This window comes from Heterodontus francisci, chromosome 44 (assembly GCF_036365525.1).
Source record: "Heterodontus francisci isolate sHetFra1 chromosome 44, sHetFra1.hap1, whole genome shotgun sequence".
In the NCBI taxonomy this organism is placed as follows: domain Eukaryota; kingdom Metazoa; phylum Chordata; class Chondrichthyes; order Heterodontiformes; family Heterodontidae; genus Heterodontus; species Heterodontus francisci.
The window spans coordinates 20,811,307-20,832,596 of record NC_090414.1 but is presented as its reverse complement, the minus strand read 5'-3'; the positions used below and the strand labels follow the sequence as shown (position 1 = coordinate 20,832,596).

Below are 21,290 nucleotides of genomic sequence, written 5' to 3'. Positions count from 1 at the left end.
GGTCAGTGTGATCCCCCCCGGTCAGTGTGATCCCCGGTCTGTGTGATCCCCCCGGTCAGTGTGATCCCCCCCCCCGGTCAGTGTGATTCCCCCCGGTCAGTGTGATCCCCGGGTCTGTGTGATCCCACCCGGTCAGTGTGATCCCCCCCGGTCAGTGTGATCCCCGGTCTGTGTGATCCCCCCGGTCAGTGTGATCCCCGGGTCTGTTTGATCCCCCTGGTCAGTGTGATCCCCGGGTCTGTGTGACCCCCCCGGTCAGTGTGATCCCCACCCCCCCGGTCAGTGTGATCCCCCCCGGTCAGTGTGATCCCCTGGTCAGTGTGATCCCCTGGTCAGTGTGATCCCCGGGTCAGTGTGATCCCCCCGGTCAGTGTGATCCCCGGTCAGTGTGATCCCCGGGTCTGTGTGATCCCCCCGGTCAGTGTGATCCCCCCCCCCGGTCAGTGTGATTCCCCCCGGTCAGTGTGATCCCCGGGTCTGTGTGATCCCACCCGGTCAGTGTGATCCCCCCCGGTCAGTGTGATCCCCGGGTCTGTTTGATCCCCCCGGTCAGTGTGATCCCCGGGTCTGTGTGACCCCGCCGGTCAGTGTGATCCCCACCCCCCTGGTCAGTGTGATCCCCCGGTCAGTGTGATCCCCTGGTCAGTGTGATCCCCTGGTCAGTGTGATCCCCGGGTCAGTGTGATCCCCCCGGTCAGTGTGATCCCCGGGTCAGTGTGATCCCCGGTCAGTGTGATCCCCGGGTCTGTGTGATCCCACCCGGTCAGTGTGATCCCCCCGGTCAGTGTGATCCCCGGGTCTGTTTGATCCCCCCGGTCAGTGTGATCCCCGGGTCTGTTTGATCCCCCCCGGTCAGTGTGATCCCCGGGTCTGTGTGATCCCCCCGGTCAGTGTGATCCCCCCCGGTCAGTGTGATCCCCCCCGGTCAGTGTGATCCCCCCGGTCAGTGTGATCCCCGGGTCAGTGTGATCCCCCCGGTCAGTGTGATCCCCGGGTCAGTGTGACCCCCCCGGTCAGTGTGATCCCCACCCCCCGGTCAGTGTGATCCCCCCCGGTCAGTGTGATCCCCCCGGTCAGTGTGATCCCCCGGTCAGTGTGATCCCCCCGGTCAGTGTGATCCCCCCCCCCCGGTCAGTGTGATCCCCCCCGGTCAGTGTGATCCCCCCCCGGTCAGTGTGATCCCCCCTGGTCAGTGTGATCCCCCCCCGGTCAGTGTGATCCCCCGGTCAGTGTGATCCCCCCTGGTCAGTGTGATCCCCCCCCGGTCAGTGTGATCCCCCTCCCGGTCAGTGTGACCCCCCCCCCCCGGTCAGTGTGATCCCCGGGTCTGTGTGACCCCCCCGGTCAGTGTGATCCCCACCCCCCCGGTCAGTGTGATCCCCCCGGTCAGTGTGATCCCCCTGGTCAGTGTGATTCCCCCCGGTCAGTAATATCCCCCCTGGTCAGTGTGATCCCCCCGGTCAGTGTGATCCCCCCCCCGGTCAGTGTGATTCCCCCGGTCAGTGTGATCCCCCCTGGTCAGTGTGATCCCCCTGGTCAGTGTGATCCCCCCGGTCAGTGTGATCCCCCCCCCGGTCAGTGTGATCCCCCGGTCAGTGTGATCCCCCCTGGTCAGTGTGATCCCCCCCCGGTCAGTGTGATCCCCCCCCCGGTCAGTGTGATCCCCCGGTCAGTGTGATCCCCCCTGGTCAGTGTGATCCCCCCCCGGTCAGTGTGACCCCCCCCCCGGTCAGTGTGATCCCCGGGTCTGTGTGATCCCCCTGGTCAGTGTGATTCCCCCCGGTCAGTAATATCCCCCCTGGTCAGTGTGATCCCCCTGGTCAGTGTGATTCCCCCCGGTCAGTAATATCCCCCCTGGTCAGTGTGATCCCCCCTGGTCAGTGTGATCCCCCCGGTCAGTGTGATCCCCCTGGTCAGTAATATCCCCCCCGGTCAGTGTGATCCCCCGGTCAGTGTGATCCCCCGGTCAGTGTGATTCCCCCCGGTCAGTAATATCCCCCCTGGTCAGTGTGATCCCCCCGGTCAGTGTGATCCCCCCGGTCAGTGTGATCCCCCCGGTCAGTGTGATGCCCCCCGGTCAGTGTGATCCCCCCGGTCAGTGTGATCCCCCCCCCCCGGTCAGTGTGATTCCCCCCCCGGTCAGTGTGATCCCCCCGGTCAGTGTGATCCCCCCGGTCAGCGTGGTCTCAGAGCAGACTGTGATTTATACTGTCCTGTTCATGTGGATTCACTGATTCCAGTGGAGTTTCGACACTTTCTCCACCCCCCCGCCCTCAGCCTGCTCTTCGACAGTTTCAGTCACTGCTGTAAAGAGCAGGCTGAGAGCAGGAGGCCTATAATTAGCTGGCGCCGAGTATGAACCACTAAACCCTGACTGTTGGGGTTTGCAGGCCCTGTATTTACTGCATCTTTAACCCCTACAAGAATCCTCAGCTTCATTATTTCACCGTGAAAGGAAAGATGTTGATGGGAACTTGGGCAGGAGCTGGGTTGCCATGGGGGTGACAGAGTGCTATTGTCACTGGACTAGTAACCCAGAGACCCAGGGTATTGCTCTGGGGACATGGCTTTGCGGATTTGCGGCTTGCCAACGTACGGCGGCCTAAATCGTCATGGCGGGCGGCGGACACCCAGGGCGGCCCGAGAGCGCGCGCATTCCCGTTGGCGCTGTCCAGCCCTGCAGCGCTGGTTTCCCCACACCCGCGAAAGAGGCGGTCAAACCGCCGGGGCCCCCTTTGCGTTTCCTGCTCTGATTTGGGGTTTAGTTGGCGGTGAGGTGGGGTGGGGTGAGGCCTGTGATCCTCTGTGGGTTTTCTGAACACAGGGAGTTGCAGTTGGCCTTCCTCCAGGGAACTGAATCAGGAGCTCACCCCCCCCCCCCCGAACTGTGCAGCACCCGTGATCGTCGTGGGCTGCTTTAGTCAGCAGCCTCCGTGCCAGGTTCTGTGCATGTAATCAGCCGGCAGAGACTAGAAAGAGGAGGGCAGCTGAATTCAGGAGAAACTCCTTTCCCCGGAGAGTGGGGAGAATGTGGAACTCGCTACCACGGGGAGTGGTCGAGGTGAATAGTATCGATACATTGAAGGGGAAGCTGGATAAACACATGAGGGAGAAAGGAATAGAAGGAGATGGAGACGGGGGTGGGAGGAGGCTCGTGTGGGGCAGAAACACCAGCACGGAGCGGATGGGCCAAATGGCCTGTTTCTGTGCTGTCTGGTAGCACAGTGGTTATGTTACTGGACGCGTAATCCCGAGAGACGAGCTCAGAGCCCGTCATGACAGCGGGGGAGTTTAAACTCAGTTCATTAATAAATCCTAATTAAAAAGCTAAGTCTCAGTAATGGTGAAACTACCGAACTCTCGGTAAAAAACCATCCGGCTCACTAATGTCCTTTAGGGAAGGAAATCTGCCATCTTCCTTTGCCAGAGCAAATCCCCGACCGATCACCCGCCTTCCCCAATCCTGGTTCTCCAGTATCACGAGGAAGACTGGAACAGGAGCAAGGCCTGGAGCTAGGGAAGAGTGGGTGGGTCTGCACTGTCGCGTTGAAGTACAACGTGAACTGAATGTTTATTATTTACAGAGGTCACCATCTGGCAGGATCGAGAACTCAGAGGGGCAATGAGGGTGGGTTGTGTTGTTGCATGGTGTGGTTGAAGGCATCTCTTGTTATTTGGTAGGTTCAGGGAGAAGGAGATTAGGCTGGGGTGTCCCGGTTTGAATGAAGATTATCAGTGCTCTCTTGCCCTTTGCAGCTCGGAGTACAGCTCCTCCCAGCAGAGATTGGTCACGTGTTCTGCTCCCTGCAGCTTTGGCCGGGCGTCCATCACTTTGCCCAGTGTCAGCAGGCAGCGGGTCCTCTGAGCGGTGACCGGGGGGAGAGGATTTCCTGAGAGCACAGGGCGTTTGATGTGACATGCCTCCATTCTTAACTGATCCTCTCATGTGGGGTCTGCCATTGGCGAGAGGACCAGAGAGAAGTGATGATGAAGAGAAAAGCTGGAGAGTCACCTGTGATCAGTCAAAGAACCAGAGAGAGAGAGAGAGACACACACAAACAGACAGGAAGAGACACACACAGAGAGACAGACAGGGAGAGACACACACACACACAGAGACAAAGAGAGAGATAGAGAGAGAAAAACAGACACATAGTGGGACACAAAAAGAGGCAGATACATAGAGAGACAGAAACAGACAGAGAGAAACAGACACATAGGGAGAGACAGAGAGAGAGAGATAGACACACACAGACACAGACAGACAAACAGAGACACACAGTCAGATAGAGAGACAGACAAAGAGAGAAAGAGACACAGACACAGAGAGACAGACAGACACACACACATAAAGACAGAGAGACACACACAGACTGAAGTGGACATAGAGAGATAGACAGAGAGACAGAGGTGGACAGAGTGAGGGAGAGGGACAGAGAGACAAACACATACAGAGAGAGGGATGGAGAGACAGAGACACACACATAAGAGAGACAGATACAAAGAGAGAGAGAGAGACAGCCAGACAGGGAGACAAACAGAGAGGGGTAAAGAAAGGGAAAGTGAGAGAGAGAGAGAGAGAGAGAAAGAAACAAACCAAGGACTGTGTATTATACAGCAGCCCAGGGGGGCTTCACAGCCAGTGAAGTAATGACATTCAGGTGGGTTAAAAACACTGAAATATTTATTGAACATTCCAACAGTGCAGCCTCCCTTTCAGTTGGGTGGCAATAATGTAACCCCTTGAACAAGGAGAGAAGATGCTGTGAAAGGAGGACTCTCTCTATCCCACACCGCAAACAGAAAGGACGACAGAATGATCTCGGAAAGTCCGCCACTTAAACCCTTATAACCTTCGAACGGTTTACGAGGCTTGAAAAGGAAAAATCACAAGCACGTTCAAAAAAGGTCTCGCCCAGGAAATCGAGACAGGTCGGAAAGGGAGAGGAATGCAGTCAATCTGCTGTCCGGAGGGCTTTCTCTTTGCCAACTGCAGGCTGAGGCTCGCAGCTCTCCCTGTGCCAGTCAGGAGGCACCCCGAGCCTTCAGTCGTGATACATCGTCATGATGCAACTTTTGATGGTGCCCATGTATCGTTCCCACAGGCACTGGTGTCTAGATAAACAAAATACAATAAATAACCGAGATTTAAATGGAAATGTATTGCAACATCCCTTGTGTCTGCACCCCTAGTTGCCCTTTTAACTCCCTGTAACAACTCCACTTGTTCCTTCAATAGGTTTTATCCTGTCACGTTTTTAGTCACAGGCTGTTCAAGTTTTCCTGCAGTTCCAAACTCTGGCCACCGGCCGGCACTGTGGAATACACTGATCCGCCATTATTTTTCCTCAGTAACTGAAATTTCTAATGTCCAAAATATATATTTTTTAAAATACATATTTTACAAAACATTACAAAATTGATCAATTGATTTGCTGCCTACATTACGACACTTCAAAAAGGTACCACATTGGCTATAAAGGCACCCCCCCCACCCCCCCAGGTCGTGAAAGGCGCTATATAAATTCAAGTTCTTTCTTCCTGCTTGAATGCCTCCGCTGGTCTCAAAACCCAGGGAGCATGGCAGACCGCCAGGACTGAGGAATCTGGAGGCCACCTCCTGCTCCTCCAAACCCTCGGCAATCTTTCAGTTAAATTAAAATTGCCGGCCACACGGGGTAGCTAAAGAATTCTGAGCCTGACCCCTGCCCTGCTCATCGGGTACAAGTTTATTTTTAAAGTGGGGGGGGCGGGGGGGCTGATTGACATAGTCACATCCAGAGCCCAGGATGGAGATTGGCATTGGAGGGTACAGCAGAGGGCGGGATTTGTACACTAGCAAAGTTATCAGACAGTCCCATGTGATTCTCCCTGCGCTCTGCAACTCTCACCGTACTTACTTGAAGGCGCTGAGGGCACGCGCTGTGTTTGTGTACTGCGTAAGGAACAGGCACACGTCATTGTTGTTCCATCGATCGGATTTACACGGCTCAATAAACTGTTCGAGACAAGAGGGGGAAGAAGAAGAGGAGGAGGAGTGAGCAGAAGTGAGCGACATTCCTGGAATCGGGCGCATCAGCATCGAGAGTCGGATGTGGGGCGTTCCCGAAGCCGGGAACTCCTTTAACCCCGCGTCCGCCAATGGGTTTTGAGCGAGTTAAAATCTCGCCCCACTTGGCCTGGTGAGAAGTGCGACTGTCATGCTGCATGCCTAACCGTGCGAACGCCCAGCTTAAAGCGACTGAGATGAAACATGGACGGACGAGGGGGGGGGGGGGCGGGGTTTAAACGTTTGCACCAAATCCAATTGAAAAACTGTGATGAAAATTAAAGTGGAGCTCGCAAAGGAAATCTACCACTTCTCCTACATTACTTTGAGGTGCCCTGAGGGAGGAGGGGTGAAAGGTGCTGGAGAAATGCAGGAGGTTTGGGTTGGTCTGTGCCTCCCTCCCAACATACATTCCCCTTTTCCGTCCTTTCCCCTGACTGCGAGTACTCTCGTTAACAAACGGTACGGGCGCCAGGAGAGAATTCCTCAACCCGGCTAGAATAATCCCCACTCTCCGGGATTGAACTAAGCAATCAGAGAACGCACCTTTTCCACCAGGTCAATGAAGAGATCTCGAACATCCTTGGTGTGGATAAGTTTTGCTGCAATGTTAATTAGGCCCCGAGAAAGATTCTGCAATGGAAACTGCAAATCAGAGCACAGCGAAGATTTCCAACGAGGCAACTGTGATAACTTACTTCCAGTTACACTGGAGGAATGAACGAGACAAACTGCCCACACTTGGCTAAGAGCAGGTAAATAAAACTTTGCTTTTACCTTAAAGTTTCCTTCCATCTCAGTGAAGATGCTGACTTTTCCCCTCAGCGCGGTGCAGACCAGACTGTGTGAAGATCAGAGACACAGCAGCAAAAATCAGAACACATTCCCACTCATTTAAAAACATGCTCCAAAATCTAAAACAGGAGGGTGTCAGACACCCAGACTATCACCTGTCTGCAAGTCGAGCCCAGACGGAAAGACTTTCCTCTAACCCCGTTTCTTTTTTTTTTTCTTTTCTTTCCAACTCCCAGTGCTGTACCTATCCTGGGAGTGTTTGATGGGGACAGTATAGAGGGAGCTTTACTCTGTATCTAACCCCCGTGTTGTACCTGTCCTGGGGAGTGTTTGATGGGGACAGTGTAGAGGGAGCTTTACTCTGTATCTAACCCCGTGCTGTACCTGTCCTGGGGAGAGTTTGATGGGGACAGTATAGAGGGAGCTTCACTCTGTATCTAACCCCGTGCTGTACCTGTCCTGGGGAGTGTTTGATGGGGACAGTGTAGAGGGAGCTTTACTCTGTATCTAACCCCGTGCTGTACCTGTCCTGGGGAGTGTTTGATGGGGACAGTATAGAGGGAGCTTTACTCTGTATCTAACCCCCGTACTGTACCTGTCCTGGGGAGTGTTTGATGGGGACAGTGTAGAGGGAGCTTTACTCTGTATCTAACCCCCGTGCTGTACCTGTCCTGGGGAGTGTTTGATGGGGACAGTATAGAGGGAGCTTTACTCTGTATCTAACCCTGTGCTGTACCTGTCCTGGGAGTGTTTGATGGGGACAGTATAGAGGGAGCTTTACTCTGTATCTAACCCCCGTACTGTACCTGTCCTGGGAGTGTTTGATGGGGACAGTATAGAGGGAGCTTTACTCTGTATCTAACCCTGTGCTGTACCTGTCCTGGGGAGTGTTTGATGGGGACAGTATAGAGGGAGCTTTACTCTGTATCTAACCCTGTGCTGTACCTGTCCTGGGAGTGTTTGATGGGGACAGTATAGAGGGAGCTTTACTCTGTATCTAACCCCCGTACTGTACCTGTCCTGGGAGTGTTTGATGGGGACAGTGTAGAGGGAGCTTTACTCTGTATCTAACCCCCGTGTTGTACCTGTCCTGGGGAGTGTTTGATGGGGACAGTATAGAGGGAGCTTTACTCTGTATCTAACCCCCGTGTTGTACCTGTCCTGGGGAGTGTTTTATGGGGACAGTATAGAGGGAGCTTTACTCTGTATCTAACCCCGTACTGTACCTGTCCTGGGAGTATTTGATGGGGTCAGTGTAGAGGGAGCTTTACTCTGTATCTAACCCCCGTGCTGTATCTGTCCTGGGAGTGTTTGATGGGGACAGTGTAGAGGGAGCTTTACTCTGTATCTAACCCCCGTACTGTATCTGTCCTGGGAGTGTTTGATGGGGACAGTGTAGAGGGAGCTTTACTCTGTATCTAACCCCCGTACTGTACCTGTCCTGGGGAGTGTTTGATGGGGACAGTATAGAGGGAGCTTTACTCTGTATCTAACCCTGTGCTGTACCTGTCCTGGGAGTGTTTGATGGGGACAGTATAGAGGGAGCTTTACTCTGTATCTAACCCCCGTACTGTACCTGTCCTGGGAGTGTTTGATGGGGACAGTATAGAGGGAGCTATGTACAAGTGGATCCTGACAGGCCCTCTACCTTTTGTGTTGGTCCAGTAGGTCCTTATCAGTGATCAGCACTTTGAGGTCTTTCAGATCCTGCAGAAACTCTCTGTCCAAGTCAACATCCATGTCATCCACCATGCAATCTGTAAAAGATGAGATTCACATCAGTGACTATCTGCTCCCTCGGAGACCACTCCACATAGTCGTGGAGCGGGGGGGGTGAAATAAAAAACCAAATCAGACCACAGACAATGGAAGGGGTGAACCTGCGAGAGGCAAAATCCTCGGGTCAGCTCATTCCAACCTCATTACAAATCCCTACTCCTAATCGATTTGACTTTTAAAATTAACATTTAAACCCACTGCAGTCGGTCAGTCAGTCAGTCAGTCTTATTCCAAAGTGCTGCACAGTTACCAAGCTCTGTTACTGCGTAAAGGGCATTGTATTAACGTGTGTGGGAAGCATGTGTGGAGTCGAGAATCAGAAACCAAGTGTCCACGTTTATTTGAGGCTCTTGCTGTGTCAGACACAAGCCACCTCCAAGTTGTCAGCCCTGGCTCTCTGTGGGTATCGCTCTCGCTCTCTCGCTCTCTCTCTCACCTTGGAAGTAGAAGGTTGAGGGATCGAGTCCCAGTCCAGAGACTTGAGCCCATAACCCAGGCCGACACTCCCAGTGCCAGTGCTGAGGGAGTGCCGCACTGTCGCAGGTGCCGTCTGTCAGATGTGACGTTAAAAAGAGGCCCCCGCCTGCCCCTCTCAGGTGGACGTAAAAGATCGCACGGTCGCTACTGGACGAAGAGCAGGTGGTGGGGGGGGGGAGAAGTGGGGACTGAAAGTGATGCTGCCCCTCGCAGTGACATCTTAAACCTGCCCCGCCCCTCCACACACAATGGGGATATTTTATAGCCCACTGCACCCAACAAGTGAAAACACAGCGGAGACAGTAAGTGAACTCACAAGCAGGACCTCCTGAGCAAGGTGGCGACTGAGAGCACAGGCCACCACTCGGCCACTTTGCACTGGCTCTCAGACACCGGCCGCGGTCTAGCTGCGAAGCTAATGGGGCGGCCTTTTCAATACCTGTGCTGGCTGCAGGGGTTCGGCATTCGACACAGAGAGTGCAAAGTCACACTCCACACATCAATTTGCCTGTTTTAAAGGCATTTGCCGTCAGAATAATAAAGACAGTTTCCCTCGGGACCGTCCAAACTGACGAGAAAAATCCAACCGGAAGGAGACGGGGGGAAAATCGGGAGCGGCTCCTTATATGGGGCGGATTGCGGTTTGCTGATCTTCCAGGGGACAATGCGCTTTTACTGACACATGACGACCTACCCGGTTTCCGTGGCGACCCCGTTATGTCACCTCTGTCTTGCCTCATCTTTGTTAAGACGGTCCAATGCTTAAAACAGAGCGGGAACCACCATCACTCATCAAATCCACTGGGCATCAACCCAACCGGGCCGACATTCACTTCACCGTGAGACCCTTCCATCGGTAAACGGCCCCAGCACATTAACCCCTTTCGTCCTGCAGCCCATTCTCCCACGTGCCCCAGTCGTAGAGAGATACAGCACTGAAACCGGCCCTTCGGCCCACCGAGTCTGTCAATTCGCAGACAACCAAGTTTTAAATTGAAAATAAAAATGGGTTAAAAACCCACTCTCTAATCTACAGATAGCTCCCAACACCCATATTTTGATAGGGCTGGGGACCCCACTGTACTTACACTGCCTATCCCAGGCACCACCCCCACCCCCCCCCCCGCCCCACTCACCCACAGCTCCAAGCGTCCAGTTCTGAATCAGCTGCTCAGCACAGCAGGCAAAATCCTCGAAGGTCAGGTACTGGAGTTTCTTCTTGCCCGTCTCGAATCGATTGTTGGCGAAAAAGACGACAGCCGCATAATCACTGGGAGGGGGGAGTGGGCGAAAGGTGGGGGTGGGGTGGGGTTGGGTTGGCAGGGGGCACCGTCAAGAGAAAAGAGACAATGAGTATAACGCCCGAGACCACCCCCAACCCGATGCCTCAACCTGGTAGGCAGGTCACGCATACTCGCTCTCCTGCACCCCCTCACTCCCTCCCTGCCAATCCCACTCCGTGCCGCTGTTTCAAGGGAAGGGGGAGCCACCGGCAGCCGACCCGGATGACCGAGACACAGAGCAAAAAAAAAATACTGCCCAGAAACAGGCCATTCGGCCCAACTGGGTTGTGCCTTTCCACGCGGGATCTTTAACGCGCTGAGTTGTTGTGATCTGGAACCGCGCTGCCCTGAAAGGGCGGTGGAAGACGATTTGTGACTTTCAAAAAAGGGGAAAATCGGATAAATACTAGAAAGGGAGACATTTGCAGGGCTGTGGGGGGGGAGGAGTGGGACTAATTGGATGGATCTTTGAAAGAGCCAGCACAGGCTCGAAGGGCCGAATGGCCCCCACCCACCCACTCCGAGCTATGAGATCCTATGATTCGGAACACAGCCAGACATTTTCATGTTGCAACCTTCTTCTAAAGAGATGAGTGCATCCCTCCCTGTGGAACTATGGAGAGCCCAATGGGCTTTTTTGTGGGGGGAGTGCGGGGAGGTGGGGAGTTTAGTGACAGCAGTTTTGAAAGGCCGGGGCGGGTGAGGAACAGTAATCTAGGACAGGGGATATGTTAACAATGTCAGCTAGTGTGGGGTGGGGTGCAAGGAAGGGAAACATAGAAAACTTAACAGTACAGGAGGACGACATTTGGCCCACTGTGTCTGTACTGGCCCAAAAGGAGACATCCAGCCTAATCACACCTTGGGTACAGCACTTCAACTGCATATTCAAGTGGTTTTTTTTCTAAATGTGATGGGGGTTTCTGCCTCTACCTCCCCTTTTCAGGCAGGGAGTTCCAGACCCCCAGTGCCCTCTGGGTGAAATTATTACCCATTTCCTTTCTAGTCCTTCCACCAATTACTTTCAATCTATGCCCCATGGTTAGTGACCTCTCTAATGGAAACTGGTTCTTCCTATCCACTCTATGCCGGACCCTCATCATTTTATATTCAATCTCCCCTCAGCCTCCTCTGTTCCAACGAAATCAATGCCAACCTCTCCAATCTTTCCTCATGGCTAGAATTCTCAATTCCTGCCAACACCCTGGTAAATCTCTGTATCCTCTTGGGTGCTGGATGGTCCGGTCTTCGGCAGGAATGGTGATGGGGCCATTTTCTTCGGAACAGGAGAGACTGAGGGGAGATTTAATAGAGGCGTGTAAATTTACGATGACCGGATGGATAGGGTGGTATGCTGTTTAGTGAGAATGGGGTTCAGAGAGGGGTGGGAGGGAGGTCTAGTGGATAAGATGAGCTCGGAGAGGTGGATGAAGGGAGATGGGAGAGAATGAAGCTGGATCAGATTCCAAGACCTCAGGGGGAGAGTTGGAAGGAACCTTGAACGGATGGTCACAATTTCAGTGACCTCTCCCCCCCACCTTCACACTTGTTGTTGGAGGTCAGGGTGGAGGGGGGGGGGGTGGGAAGGGGAGAGAGGGGTTTAAAAGGAGACAGCTGATAGTTCAGCACAGAAGCAAGATGGGGGGAGCAGCCGGCTTTGTTCTCCGGAATGTTCCAGGAGTTCGCACACAGCTCTGGGAACGATCCAGCCACATCTGGCGACAGATGGCTGGAGCAGCTGTGTGCCAGATGTGATCCCTTTGGACTTGAGGGAGCGCAGGTGGGGAGGAGGCCAGACAGCAGATGAATACAAAAAAAAAAAATCGCTCAGCAAACTTAATGACCTGACTTTTAGAGAAAAGAGCAATGGGGGTCGGGGTAAAGGGGCACGAGATGGGCAATGGTGTGGGGATGATAAAACTCTCCTACAGTTTGGGACCAAGCTCTGGGAGAAACATCTGCCTTTGCACGAAGTCATGCTGACTCCTGGCAGTCGCCCTGCACATTCCAGTAAGATATTCCACCACGGGCGTCAAGTCCCAGTCTCCAAATAATCTGCCTCGACCTCCCAAGCGTGGGCGAATCTCCGCCCACCGTGCCCGAGCTGCCACTACCTTCATGTCGGAACTGTTGGCCTGTTTCTAACTGCAGGAAGCGGGCACGCCGTACGAGCTTGGAGTGCGCCTCCCGCACTTTTTGAACAGGGGTGTAACATTTGGCAGGTGATATGTAACACTCCTGATCTTTCACTTCAGGGACTGGGGTTCGAATCCAGCATGGACCATCAGGATTGAAATTCCTTCTTTCCGCTGACCGGAGTCAGGAATATTTGCGGATAGATAAAAAGGGCCGAAAGCGTAAAAGGCCCAGAGGACTGCTGCCATGGGCATTTAATCTGTCAATGAACGCTCGGCGTGAGGGTCAAAGTGATGCCTGGAAAAATTATTTTTCTGCTGAACATTTGTCTAAAAGGACGAGCTCTCCTATCTCACAGTGGTGGATGAGTTCTGTGAGTTAAATAATTGCACAGCATTCATTCCCCAGCCCCCTTTTAAGCAGAGTGATAGGAAGGGGTATTTACCCAGCCAGCCTGTCGGAAAGGAGGAAGTATTGCTGAATGTTCTCCACCAGCGGTCCCTTCATCTCTTCGACCACCTTAAACACTCGTTTGAAGTTATCAAACTGCAGAGAGACAGAAAGAGGACTCGCTGTTAAAAGGCCAGGGTTAAAAGGTACACCTAAACAGGCTGTCACTCTGTTTCCTCCACACCCACAGCTCCCTCGCCCAACCTCTCATGCATTGCGACACTTCTCCCACCGGCATTTAGCAGCATAAGGCTGGTTATAGACTGATTTATCCAGTTCAAGCTTCGAATGATCTCTTGGGAATGCTCCTTAGGAGCACAGAAACAGGCCATTTGGCCCACCTGGGCTAGACCAGTGTTTCTGCTCCACACGAGCCTCCTCCCACCCCCTCTCCATCTCACCCAATTCTTCTATTCCTTTCTCCCTCATGTGTTTATCCAGCTTCCCCTTAAATACATCGATACTATTCACCTCAACCACTCCCTGTGGTAGCGAGTTCCACATTCTCCCCTCTCTCTGGGGATAGAGGTTTCTCTTGAATTCCCAATTGGATTTATTAGCGACTGTCTTATATTGATGACCTTGAGTTCTGGTCTCGCCCGCAAGTTGAAACATCTTTTCTACGACGACCCTATCGAACCCCTTTCATAATCTTATAGACCTCTATCAGGTCACCCCTCAGCCTTCTCCCTTCTAGAGCAAAGAGCCCCAGCCTGGTCAATCTTTCCTGATGGGAATAACCTCTCAGTTCTGGTATCATCCTGCAAATCGTCTCCAGTGCCTCTGTATCCTTTGTCTAATATGGAGACCAGAACCGAGCCATGTGCTCCAAGTGTGGTCCAACCAAGGTTCAGCACAGAAAATCATTCCTCTTCTTCAGACAGAGCTACAGGACCTTTAACATGACCAGAGTCTTCAGGGTAGAAAGCCACTAAACTGAGCCGAGCAGGGGGATGAAATTTAATGTGAGCAGGCTGGAAAAAACTCATCAGCTCAGCATAGACACGATGGGCCGAAGGGCCTCTTTCTGTATTGTATAACTCTAAGACCTTGAAAGCAACCGAGTTTGCTTTTCAATATGTCTGAAGAATGAACGCAATTTGTCAATGGTTCAGATGTAAAGTCGGTCTGACACTGGGACCTTGTCTGGCCTCTACCTGTCTCCGGCAGCTCTTCAGTGTGATGCTCGTTTTAGTGCTGACATCGTCCAGATCCTTCTTGGTCCCCTTGGACAGTTTCTTCCCCAGAACCTCTCGCACAAACAGCTCATCGAATGTATAATATCTGCCGAAGGGAAAACAGTTCAAATCATCACTCCACCTGAATCATTTTTCACAAAACACTTCCACTGGTACAGCACTGGGTTAGATACAGAGTAAAGCTCCCTCTACACTGTCCCCATCAAACACTCCCAGGACAGGTACAGCACAGGGGTTAGATACAGAGTAAAGCTCCCTCTACACTGTCCCCCATCAAACACTCGCAGGACAGGTACAGTACGGGGTTAGATACAGAGTAAAGCTCCCTCTACACTGTCCCCCATCAAACACTCCCAGGACAGGTACAGTACGGGGTTAGATACAGAGTAAAGCTCCCTCTACACTGTCCCCCATCAAACACTCCCAGGACAGGTACAGCACTGGGTTAGATACAGAGTAAAGCTCCCTCTACACTGTCCCCATCAAGGCAGGACTCCTTCCCAGCCAGTTCACAACACCAGTTCCAGCGCTCCCGTTATTTCAAACCGGACAACTGAATTTCAGCCCCATTCAGATTGTAACTGCTTACTTTTCAATTAACATACACTGCATCGGTGGGGGGATCTGGAAGAGGAGTTGGTTGATCAGCTTTGGGGGGCTGTGCAGCAGACGCTCCAACATCTGGAAGGTGCGGTAATGATCCATTGTGTCACTCTCCAAAACATCTGGGGTGGCACCAGTCTGTTCCAATATCCCACTTTGGATTCGAATTGTAACTGCGTCGCTGACTGGAACGAAGGCATAGCAAATGGTGAGATAGGACTGAAATACGAAAAGCAGCACCAGATATGGAACAGGTGATAATAAGCCCTACGGCTATTCAACTGAGCCTCAGAAAGATCGGGCAGCTCCGCCTATTTGGAAGGATATGCTGATGGGGGGGGGGGGGGGGGTGAGATGTAGAGGGGAGGGAGGAGGCAAAGCGTGCAACGTTAACACCAGACGAGACCCGATGGGCTGAATGGCCTGTCCCTGTTGCTGTGGGCGCGACGGCACTGAATGGAAGATGAACAAGATTAAGCGATGGATTTATACGACAGGTTTCACCGCCGGCGACCGCGACGGGGGGGGTCCGGATCACCGTTAGGGGCTGCGTGCCACCTCAGTCCGGTACCTGAATATCCATCCAGCCAGAGCCGATAAACATCCTTGTCAATCAGCGTTGTGTTTCCCACAAACACATCCAACTCCGCCGCCATGACACGATGTAATCTCCAGGAGTCACAGTGGAAATCCAATCAGCCCCTCCACCATGACACTAACTGTGCCCAGTGACTCCGATAACAACAGTCACTGCACCCCACCCCCCACCCCACCCCACTGACTATCATTCATCAGCCCAGTCCCAGTTACTCTGCTCAATATCCCCCAGCAACTGTTACTATGGTAATTACCCCTTGCTCCTGTTACTATGGTAACTATCATCCCAAGTACCTGTTACTATAGCAACTAACCCCAATGAGCTGTTACCATGGTAACACTCCCCCCCGCACCTGTTACTATGGTAATTAGCCCCCCCCCCAAAAAAAAACAGGTTACTGTGGCAACAAGCCCCTAATAGAGGTGGTCCTCCCTTCCCCTGAAGGTGGGTTTGTTTCTCAGTCACTTTATCCCTGCGATAGGTTTGAAGTTTTCCCCCAGACTTTGAGAACCTCAGCGACTCCAAAACACAATAAAACCCCACAAGACAGCCATCAATTACAGCCAGAGGAGCCACTTCCGGGTCAAAGACGCTGTCCAATCAGAGGCGACGGACAGCAACTGGGAACGTCCGGTGAGCGGTGACCAATAGGCACAGGGCTCCCCGGGCTCGTCACAAACAGGACCCGCGCATGCTCGCTGTGGCAATGGGGAGAAAGGGGCGGGGCCTCGCGGGCAGCTCCTGAGCAGCAGCCATCCCTCCAAACACCCTCCATCCTCACTCACTACCATCCCTCCAAACACCCTCCATCCTCACTCACTACCATCCCTCCAAACACCCTCCATCCTCACTCACTACCATCCCTCCAAACACCCTCCATCCTCACTCACTACCATCCCTCCAAACACCCTCCATCCTCACTCACTACCATCCCTCCAAACACCCTCCATCCTCACTCACTACCATCCCTCCAAACACCCTCCATCCTCACTCACTACCATCCCTCCAAACACCCTCCATCCTCACCCTCAATCCCTCCAAACACACTCCATCCTCACTCACTCCCATCCCTCCAAACAAACTCCATCCTCACTCACTCCCATCCCTCCAAACACACTACATCCTCACTCTCATCCCTCCAAACACACTCCATCCTCACTCACTCCCATCCCTCCAAACACACTCCATTCCTCACTCACTCCCATCCCTCCATACACTCTCCATCTTCACTCATTCCCATCCCTCATAACACACTCCATCCTCACTCACTCCCATCCCTCCAAACACACTCCATCCTCACTCACTCCCATCCCTCCAAACACACTCCATTTTCACTCACTCCCATCCCTCCAAACAAACTCCATCCCTCACTCCCTCCCATCCTTCCAAACACACTCTAACCTCACTCACTCCCATCCCTCCAAACACAATCCATCCTCACACCCTCCCATCCCTCTAAACACACTTCATCCTCACTCACTCCTATCCCTCCAAGCACCCACCATCCTCACGCACTCCCATCCCTCCAAATACACTCCATCCCTCCAAACACCCTCCATCCTCACTCACTGCCATCCCTCAAAATACACTCCATCTTCACTCACTCCCATCCCTCCAAACTTACTCCATCCTCACTCCAGTCCCTCCAAACACACTCCATCCTCACTCACTCCCATCCCTCCAAACACACTCCATCCCTCACTCACTCCCATCCCTCCAAACACACTGCATCGTTACTCACGCCTAACGCTCCAAACACATTCCATCCCTCACTCACTCCCATCCCTCCAAACTTACTCCATCCTCACTCCAGTCCCTCCAAACACACTCCATCCTCACTCACTCCCATCCCTCCAAACACACTCCATCCCTCACTCACTCCCATCCCTCCAAACACACTGCATCGTTACTCACTCCTAACGCTCCAAACACACTCCATCCCTCACTCACTCCCATCCCTCCAAACACACTCCTCCCCTTCCCTCACTCACCCCCCCTCCGAAACCCACTCCATCTCCTCACTCACATCCTTGAGTTGAGTAGCAGAGGAGCCGTGATGGTAATGAGTGGAGGAGTCGGTTCAAGGGGCCGAATGACCTAATCCTGCTCCTGTTTCTTCTGTGCTCATATTGAATCAGTAATGTTAGTGCAACGGCCCCTCATCGGCCTCTCTGCACAGTTGTTGCTGGCTGTTCTGGCTGTTGTGCAACTCTGGGAACACATCTGTAGGCCGGACACAAAGTAATTCCCCAATGGTGCAATTTTTTCAGATATTGAGGGCAATTGAGAGGGTAGATAGAGAGAAACTATTTCCACTGGTTGCGGAGTCTAGGAGTAGGGGGCAGAGTCTAAAAAGTAATGCTCAACCTTTCAGGAGTGAAGTGAGAAAGTACATGATCTCATTGAATGGTGGGACAGCATCGAGGGGCTGAATGGCCTCCTCCTGTTCCTGTCTGGCCTCACCCGGGGAGTCTTATCTCGTTGGGAGTGTCCCCTATTGATCTCAAATGTTGAATTACAACTTGAGCAGCCGCCCGGCCATGTCACAACTGCTCCCCGAGTTGGTGAACTCTTGCTCTGTAGAAACCTCGCCAAGGCGCCCAGCGCGGTTCGATTGCAGGTACCTCCCCTGTACAGTAACGAGCCTGCCTTTATGTAGCGCCTCTCACCCACCACCATCCCCCTCCCTCCCTCCCAGGGCTTCACAGCTGACGAAGTGCTTATGAAGGGGTGGGGGGGGGGGGGGCGCGATGTCGGAAACGCACAGCGCGATCCCACAGCCAGCAACCTGACAGCTGCATAACTCCGCGCCCGGCGGACAGCACCTCGGAGTGAGTGGTGCTCCCGCGGCACTGGCGCACCAAGTGGGTCATGTGTACTGCCACAGGCTAAAAAAAAAAGGACAAACCCCACTGCAATTGTTTTTTGTGTTTAGGGGCGGTTGGGAGCTGGGGGCGTTTCTGGCAGGTGAATCCTGACTGTCGATCTGCCCCTTTCTGCGTGGGTGGAAACACATGAGGGTCGGGTTGGCTGATTCCCCCCCTCCCCCCGCCCTGCTGTCTCCTTGGTTAACAATGCTCAGAAGGGAAGGGGCTTTGTTACTGAGGAAGGATGTCCCGTGTTGTTAGAAGAGAGCTCAGCCTCTGACGTGCTTTGAATGATGTATGGAGGCTGGCCGAGCTGCAGGATGTAGTCTTGCACTGGAGCCTCTGACTGCATTTGCACTCGGGTGAAATTCTTTTCAGTATCGCTTCTTGCTGTCTTCTCATTTCTGAACCCCCTGCGGATTGGAGCAAATTGGATTCCCTTTCTCTTTGGGGGAGGAAAGGAAGAAAAAAAAGGGGCGCGTTGTTCATTATTCACAGAGGAGATTGTGTTCTGAAAGCAAGGGGGGCTTTCATCTGCATGTCTGAGCCTGGGAGAGAGAGAGGGCTGGAGGATGAGCAGAGTGGAGGACAGTGCTTTACCCCCCGTGGAGCTGTGCAGACTGCCGGAGGAGGAGCTGCTGGCTTGGGATAAGGAGGACCTCGTCCAGAGGCTCCGCAGGGCCGAGGCGGAGAAGCTTTGCGCCCTGGTGCAGAGGGGACGCCTCATCCAGGAGGTGAACCGGCAGCTCCAGGAGCACCTGCTGGAGATCCGCCAGCTGAAGGCCGTCAACAGCCGGCTGCGGGGGGAGAACCGGGAGCTGCGGGAGCTCTGCTGCTTCCTGGACGACGACCGGCTGAAGGCCAAGGGCCTGGCCGGGGAGTGGCAGGCCTTCGGGCGGTACGCGGCCCGAGTGATGAGGGAGGACGTGGGGGGTTACCTCCGCAAGCTGGCCAACCTGGAGCAGCTCCAGGAGGCGCTGGTGAAGGAGAACCTGACTCTCAAGGAGCTCTGCATGATCCGGGACGACGACTGCGCGGGGCGGACGGACGCCAGTCCAACCGGCTCCTCCGACCTCAACATTCCCTGCGGACCCAGGGACCTGGGTGACGGCAGCTCCAGTGCGGGTAGCATTGGCAGCCCGGATCAGCTGCACCTGGTCTGCTCCCCTGAGGATGAGACTCCGGAATGTCTTGACAATTCCCAGGCGTAATGGCGCCGGATAATTCCTCGTTTCTTTTTTTTTGGACATTTTCTGAAGGGTGTTAAGTATTGGCCCAAGCTGGTTATCAGGCGTCAAGTTGCTTTATTCGCAGGCTGACACTCCCAACGCCCGCGCTGAGGGAGTGCCACACTGCCGGGGGGGGGTGCCGCCTTTCGGACGAGACGTTAAACCGGGGTCCCCCGGGGGCCCCAATATTTATCCCACGAGCAACGTCACTTACAAAAAAAAAACACAAACAGACGATCTGGTCATCATCGTGTTGCCCTTTTCTCTCTTTCTTTTTTTTTAATGTGGGATCTTGCTGTGCTTATCGAGGACTTGTCAAGGAATGCAGAGATGAATAAACAGATTCAGACCGATGGCGGAGACGAGTTGTTCCTGGACTTTCCCTCAGTTTATTGGTGGTTTTTAGTGTCGTTGCTGGGCAGATTGTGATTGTTAAAGAGTGATTAGAGATTTGTACTGTGTAACTCACTGCCTTTTGTTTGAGAAGTGGGCCTGTTTCACACTGAGAGGCCTATCCCTGACAGAGCACACTGCGATATAGTATAAAGAGCAACACTCTGTATCCTTTTTCAATTCTCACCCTTGAGTTCAAACCCCTTCCTATCTCTGTAACCTCCTCCAGCCCCTACAACCCTTCCTATCTCTGTAACCTCCTCCAGCCCCTACAACCCTCCCTATCTCTCTAACCTCCGCCAGCACCTACAACACTCCCTATCTCTCTAACCTCCTCCAGCCCCCACAACCCTCCCTATCTCTCTAACCTCCTCCAGCCCCTACAACCCTCCCTATCTCTGTAACCTTCTCCAGCACCTACAACCCTCCCTATCTCTCTAACCTCCTCCAGCACCTACAACCCTCCCTATCTCTCTAACCTCCTCCAGCACCAACAACCCTCCCTATCTCTGTAACCTCCTCCAGCACCTACAACCCTCCCTATCTCTCTAACCTCCTCCAGCACCAACAACCCTCCCTATCTCTGTAACCTTCTCCAGCACCTACAACCCTCCCTATCTCTGTAACCTTCTCCAGCACCTACAACCCTCCCTATCTCTCTAACCTCCTCCAGCACCAACAACCCTCCCTATCTCTCTAACCTCCTCCAGCACCAACAACCCTCCCTATCTCTGTAACCTCCTCCAGCACCAACAACCCTCCCTATCTCTGTAACCTCCTCCAGCACCTACAACCCTCCCTATCTCTCTAACCTCCTCCAGCACCAACAACCCTCCCTATCTCTCTAACCTCCTCCAGCACCAACAACCCTCCCTATCTCTGTAACCTTCTCCAGCACCAACAACCCTCCCTATCTCTCTAACCTCCTCCAGCACCTACAACCCTCCCTATCTCTGTAACCTCCTCCAGCACCTACAACCCTCCCTATCTGTGTAACCTCCTCCAGCACCAACAACCCTCCCTATCTCTCTAACCTCCTCCAGCACCTACAACCCTCCCTATCTCTCTAACCTCCTCCAGCACCTACAACCCTCCCTATCTCTCTAACCTCCTCCAGCACCAACAACCCTCCCTATCTCTCTAACCTCCTCCAGCACCTACAACCCTCCCTATCTCTGTAACCTCCTCCAGCACCTAAAACCCTCCCTATCTCCGAAACCTCCTCCAGCACCTACAACCCTCCCTATCTCCGAAACCTCCTCCAGCCCCTACAACCCTCCCTATCTCTGTAACCTCCTCCAGCCCCCACAACCCTCCGAGATCTCTGCGCTCCTCCAATTCCGCCCTCTTGTCCATCCCCCGATTCCCATCGCTCCACCATTGGCGGCCGTGCCTTCAGCTGCCTGGGGTCCTAAGCTCTGGAATTCCCTCC

At 53.4% G+C, this 21,290-nt stretch overlaps 2 protein-coding genes across 3 annotated transcripts; one reads left to right on the top strand and one right to left on the bottom strand.

Annotated features, from left to right (window-relative positions):
* Positions 1 to 4,666: 4,666 nt before the first annotated feature.
* Positions 4,667 to 15,535, bottom strand: fibpa (fibroblast growth factor (acidic) intracellular binding protein a). Of its 2 annotated transcripts, XM_068021640.1 has the most exons (10): positions 15,343 to 15,535; positions 14,758 to 14,956; positions 14,127 to 14,253; positions 12,965 to 13,065; positions 10,237 to 10,370; positions 8,493 to 8,601; positions 6,827 to 6,890; positions 6,596 to 6,682; positions 5,901 to 5,998; positions 4,667 to 5,115 (listed from the first exon to the last, which is right to left on the bottom strand). In XM_068021640.1, exons 1-10 carry the CDS (start codon positions 15,425 to 15,427, stop codon positions 5,046 to 5,048), a joined length of 1,074 nt encoding a protein of 357 aa, XP_067877741.1. In that variant the 5' UTR covers positions 15,428 to 15,535; the 3' UTR covers positions 4,667 to 5,045. The 2 variants fall into 2 exon arrangements, with proteins under 2 accessions (XP_067877741.1, XP_067877743.1); XM_068021642.1 differs by lacking the exon at positions 5,901 to 5,998.
* Positions 15,536 to 18,430: 2,895 nt separating this feature from the next.
* Positions 18,431 to 19,908, top strand: ccdc85b (coiled-coil domain containing 85B). The gene has a single exon (XM_068021849.1). The coding sequence runs from the start codon at positions 18,809 to 18,811 to the stop codon at positions 19,445 to 19,447; it is 639 nt and encodes a 212-aa protein (XP_067877950.1). The 5' UTR covers positions 18,431 to 18,808; the 3' UTR covers positions 19,448 to 19,908.
* The last annotated feature ends 1,382 nt before the right edge of the window (positions 19,909 to 21,290 follow it).